The 5,863-nt window shown below is 37.1% G+C and overlaps 1 protein-coding gene across 1 annotated transcript; it reads right to left on the minus strand.

Annotated features, from left to right (window-relative positions):
- Window positions 1-2,195: 2,195 nt before the first annotated feature.
- LOC101293599 (protein SRG1-like) lies at window positions 2,196-3,803 on the minus strand. The gene is made up of 4 exons (XM_004301402.1): window positions 3,570-3,803; window positions 3,215-3,453; window positions 2,573-2,900; window positions 2,196-2,441 (listed from the first exon to the last, which is right to left on the minus strand). The coding sequence occupies exons 1-4, from the start codon at window positions 3,801-3,803 to the stop codon at window positions 2,196-2,198; spliced, it is 1,047 nt and encodes a 348-aa protein (XP_004301450.1).
- Window positions 3,804-5,863: the final 2,060 nt, after the last annotated feature.

Below are 5,863 nucleotides of genomic sequence, written 5' to 3' on the forward strand. Positions count from 1 at the left end.
TGTATACCTAGCTGCTTATATCTCTATTAATAAAGCCATAAGGCTTTTTTGACTTTGTCAACGGTTAAATTTTTGAACTATCTATAATGCTCTTGATTGATTACAACTGTAAAATGTCTTCTAATAGATAAAAGATAAATTAGTAATTGCAAATGTTAGAAACAAGAAAAAAGAAAAACAGAAAGCATAAAGCTTAAAACGTGGGAGGTGGGAGAGAAAGTGGGGAGGGAAATCTTAATTTTTTTTTTTTGTAGAATGGGAGAGAAATCAGACTTTGAGCATAACTATAATAGTTAAAAAAAAATCACACACGCACATAATGCGGGTCAAGATGCTTGTCAATAAGAAATATATATATATATATATATATATATTTATAGAGTATTACTCCACAAACCTAGGTAGTATTTGAACAAATATCTTCTTCGAATTACGGTTCATACTCATAGTAATGATTTTGAATTAGGGTTCATAATCATAACTATGGTTTTGAACTAGGGTTCATACTCAGCTGTGATTTTGGTTTAGGGTTCATACTCACACATGTGATTTTGAATTAGGGTTTAGGTAAATCCATCCTAAATCCAAACATTTTATGAAAAGGAAAATAAATAAAAAAAACTATCCACGATTAGAATAGGTAGAGGATGATTGTGAATTTGTGATTGAGAAGGCCGAAATCAAACTGAGAATTCCTTAATCAATTGAATTGAAGAGGAGGTGGGAGGGAGATGCGAGGTTCCATAGAACATATGTATGCAGAACGATTTTTTTTTTTTAAAGGTTTAGAAAGATAAAGGATATAGGGTTTAAAAGAAATGAAATCAAGAAAGTAAAAATGAAAAAAGAAATTTTGTAATTAATAAAAATAGAAATTTATAAATATTAGAAATCATAATTTGATGATGTGGTTATGCCACCTCAGCTACCACATAAGGTGGGCTCTAGGCGGTTCACCAAAAGATGGTTCACATAGCATTACTACGAGGGATTAAGAGTCTTGGCTAATCGGTATTGCTCGAGGACTATCAAGCAATTGGACCTTGCGTGGTGCTCGCGAATCACTAGTGTCGGGGTTTCGCATCTGCACAATCTGTGTCTTGGAGGAGCTGGATTTGGCACTGCATGCTATCTGACATTTCTGACGTTGGAGGTGATGCAATCTCCGCCATTCAGACCCTCAAGAAGTTGAACTTGGGGGGTCAACTGTTTCAGGGACAACGACCAATTATTGCTATTGCTAAGGATTGCATAAACTTGGAAGTGCTTAATCTATGTCGTAGTTTGGTGATTACTAGAAATGGTATTCATGCATTTTTCGGTCACAAGTGCTTGCAATCTCTTGATATAGCTGGTTGCTGGTCTGCTCAATTTAGTGGATCTGATTTAGAAAACCTAGCGCTCACATGCCCTTCGTTGAAGTCGATTGTGGTGCAAGAAAGTTAAAGAGATGGGCTGTTGCAGGAAATGCAAGGAAGTACTGCTAGTAGATTCCTGGAGTTCATTAACTGTCACTAGCTACTAGGGGAAAACAGCAATTAACATGTTGAAATTTTGGGCGGTTTGCGCCCTTCTGTTTCATGGGGCTTAGCAACTTGCATATTTGATCAATCTGTTTAACGATATTAGCACTTTATCTGTGTTGGAGCTTTCAAAGACCTAGAGCTGATGATGTAGTGCTACTGAGAGATGTGGTTTGTTAGGCATGCTAGAAACTGCTGGTTGAAATTTAGTACGTTTGTTATAATTTAAGTACTTGTGTAAATCTGAAATTAACTTCATTTGCTTATTCAATCCATTGTCTACTTTTACTATAATTTGGACTATTATACTCATTAGTCCGATGCAAAACGAAACATGTGACATGTTTTATACAACATAAGCCAGGTTTGAAGAGTCCTGGACTATTGTAGAAATTAAGATGAGCATAAGTAGTCTTGGGAAACAAACATGCTGTAAATGTATTTTGCAATTTCATTAATCAACATCCGCACTGACTCAATTTAAAAAATAGAAAATAAAACAAATTATTTTGGACGAATCTGTCGTATTCACACTACAAGCTCTTTAAATTAACATCAAAACTACAACGTTTGAGACTCAACCCCAGATCCCCAATGACATGATTATTGGAATAAAAAGAAGGACAGGAAACTAAATTACTCTTTGAATAGTACTATAACGACCTAGATAGGCTAGGCTCGGATGTGATCAAATTTGGACTTCATGTAGCTCTTGCCACTATACTGAAGTTCTAAGTATTCGTTGTAGTTCATGGCAAGGTACTTTGGTTGTTGTCCATATCTTTCACACAACTCTGGCGCTGGTGCTATGATCGTGTCTATGGATGGTCCATGGGCTAAAGGTATCGTTATCCTTGTAGCTTTGTTCTTCACGGTGGCGCGATGCATCGAACTCTTGTACCTACCGTTTGTAAGGATCTGCAGAAATTTTACAAAATAAATAAGATTCAACGTACAGAAACAATGACCAATGTTGTGAATGTGCCGGTGAAAGTAACCATAGATAGACGTTCACAGAAGCATAAAATTAAGAGAATTTCAAGTAATACCTGCATTTGGTCTGCAAGGTTAACGAAATAGCAATTCTTAGGGCCAGTGACAGAGAGCCATTTTCCATTGTGCTCGACTTGGAGGCCATTCAAGTCATTCTGGATGAGCATAGTGAATAGACCAGGATCAGTATGAGGGGGTAAACCAATGGCATGTTCAGGCTGAGGACAAGGTGGGTAGTAGTTCCCTGCTAGCACTTGTAAGCCGCGATCCAAGTTCATTGTGTTGTATATGTACTCTGGCTCCAACAGCAAGCTTTCTGATATTGCTCGAGTTATTTCCAAGGCTACTTCTCGGGCTCTTTTGCTATACTCGAGCGAAATCTCACTAACATAAAGAATCATGAAAAGAAACCATCAACAATTTAACGTTAAGAGACTGTAAGACAATGTTCTCTTATTAAACAAATTAAGAGACTGTAAACTCCATTAGTTAACGACATTAGTATCTATATATGCATAATAGTGCGACGTGGATGAACGGATCTAAATATATATTGTATATTAGTTGCTCGGTTCATCTGCACCTTGATGCGTAAAAAAAAATTCGGTCATATTAATTGTCATATGTATAGTAGAAGTTCTTAATACATAGTCATAGAGACATTGTATAATCTTCAGCTGGAGCTAGTTAACTTATACCTGAAGCCAGCCGGTTTGTAGAGGGAGTAGAACTCGGGATGTGTTTGGAACCTCATGAAGTCCCTCCATAGAAGTATTTTGTCCAATGCAAGATCATAGCTTGTCCCATACTTGAACATCTCAGTCACATCATTTCCTGAATTAAACTCCTTCTTCTCCTCGTCTGGAAGACTGAAAAATCCATGACATGCGTCAAACATCCCCTTCATTAGGCTCTCTTCTACTCCGTGGTTAATGACCTGATATCAAGTCATCAAATCATAAGACGATTAGCTTCATGAACAAAACATCCATGCATGTATAACAAAAGAACAAGAACCAAATAATTAACTACATTTTCTATTAGTTAACATACAATGAAAAAGCCCCATTCTTCACAAATCTTGGCAAGATCGCGGACGATCTTTGCGTGCTCATCAGGAGAACCAGAGGTGAGAAGAGACATATCAACAATGGGAATAGCGAACTCAGGATCATTAGGATCAGCTTCATCATAAGCAGAAGGAACAGAGTTGAGAGCTGGTGATTCAGCTAGTGATTTGATGCTTGTGACATTTGAGGTCTCCAAGGCTTGAGCAACTTCGGCCATCTTTATGGAGAATGTGTGCGAGTTAGAAGAAGATATACAGAGACAGATAAACGAAGTAAGAGGGGCGGTCTGTTGAGTTTAATATGATTGAAGAAATAATGGTTTCATATTTATAGGCACACACAGCTCGGAAATGGAACTTTTATTTACACAATCACGTTTTACGGATATTACTTAATTATAAAAGGGGCTGCAATTTAGGCAAGGGGGATTTCCCAGCTAGTGTGCTACCAAATGGGACAAAAATTATTTGGAAATTCTACCTAATACGGTGTGCTACTCTTCTGCCTAACCCTTTTCCTTTCAAAGTTTGATATATGAATGTGATTCTTTCTATGTTCAAGTATCCAAGGCCACAATCCAGTCATGCGCTAGACTTGAGGCTAAACAAAGTGAATTCTCGTACACACCAAAATAAAATTGTGTAATTATCAACTAAAGAGACATAGTGAAACTTCAAACAAATTGTCATTTGAAAATTGTCAAGTATGCTAACTGGAAATTAATCAAAGCAATTCATATATCTGTCATGATGCATGCAGCAGAGATTGAGAGCATGGAGGTACGCTGTTATTAAACATCATAGAAAAGTCTATTCATCCCATGCCCAGTAGGAATAAAGAATCCATAACTTGATCTATGATCAGCATTACATTATAGGATTGCGCTTCATCAAGGTAGTACTTTAATTCTCTTCCTAGCTAATTGGTTATCATAAGTTCATAATTGGAAACAGCTACAGTGCTACACACATTAAGCCGTCCCTGAAACTTTGCAATGAAGGGTGTGAAGCAAAACATCCAAGTCGTCGATCTTGACAGTGTGTGTGTGTGTGTGATTTACATTAATATTCCAAAGACGAACGACCAATCGTACCCATTGATTCTAGTTTCAAGCCGACTTTGTCTAGTAGTCATGTACTCGATCTGGTAGTAAATGGTTAAGAAAGATTATTAAGTATGATCTCTGATCTCGTTTCCATACCACACTTGTAAGTGATCTATTGTCCACTTGCTGAGATTCACAATGCCTGCACTTCCATACCTCAAATATTTGACTCAAAATGACTCAATTATGCTTGCTGCTGCTAATTAACTTGCTAAAAAGAGGATGAGCACCGAATGTGGAGTCCATCTCTCCATATATGAACCTCCAAATTCTCTGTGTATATATTAATGGGCAAATAACACAAAAGTGTCATTTGAAGGTACAAATGATAAAAAAATAATCATTTGTTCCACATGTTAAAATGGTAACCCTAAATGTTATCAGATGATAAAATAGTTACTTAATTATATATAATATGATGTAATGGTTGTGATTAAGTGTCAATTATGATAAAAAAATACATTTTTAAATTTTATGGATTTACGGTTCTACCCTTCTGTTAGTTTCTCTCGTTCTCTTCTCTATCCGTTACGCTTTCTCTCAGCTCTTCTTTCTATCTCTCTGTTACCGCTTTCTCTCTGTGACTCTGTACCTGATCTCGATCTCTCTCGATCTCTCTCTCGATCTCGATCTCTCTCGATCTCTCTCTCGATCTCGATCTCTCTCGATCTCTCTCTCGATCTCGATCTCGATCCCGTCGGCGCCACTTGAGTTTCATCGTTCGTATCTGTGACACGGTGGCTCCATCAGTTCCGGCATCCACCGCCTTCCAACGCAAAAGAGATCGATGATTTGCTCAGACACAATGTTTTGATTTCTTTCTGTGTTTAATCGTTACAATTTGATATGTTGTCGATCGGTGAATTCTAGGGTTCATAGGAATTTAGGGATTTGTAACTCTTTGACTCAATCTCTGCTATATTCCCAGCCTCTCACGAATTTAGTGATTTTAGTGTTTGAAAAAGTGATTTGTTTGCATTGTTTTGCTTATTTTGGTTGTTTGCATTGTTTTGCTTATAGGTGTCATGAGTTACTTGTAATCTGAAATACTATACATATTTTTGTTCAGGTACTATGGACAGTAACTATACTGCAAAGCTTGTGTACTCTGGTGAAGGAGCAGCAGTTTCATTTGATCAAAGCGTCTCATATATTGATTTTGCTAATTCTGT

The sequence above is a fragment of the Fragaria vesca genome, linkage group LG5, assembly GCF_000184155.1.
Source record: "Fragaria vesca subsp. vesca linkage group LG5, FraVesHawaii_1.0, whole genome shotgun sequence".
NCBI lineage: Eukaryota > Viridiplantae > Streptophyta > Magnoliopsida > Rosales > Rosaceae > Fragaria > Fragaria vesca.

Bases quoted from the DNA above. Each gene is read 5' to 3' on its own strand.
- LOC101293599 (XM_004301402.1), bottom strand. From the start codon at position 3,803: ATGGCCGAAGTTGCTCAAGCCTTGGAGACCTCAAATGTCACAAGCATC. The intron at 3,454-3,569 runs GTATGTTAACTA...ACTTGATATCAG, and splicing joins AAGAATGGGGCTTTTTCATT to GTCATTAACCACGGAGTAGA. The intron at 2,901-3,214 runs GTATAAGTTAAC...TCTTTATGTTAG, and splicing joins TACAAACCGGCTGGCTTCAG to TGAGATTTCGCTCGAGTATA.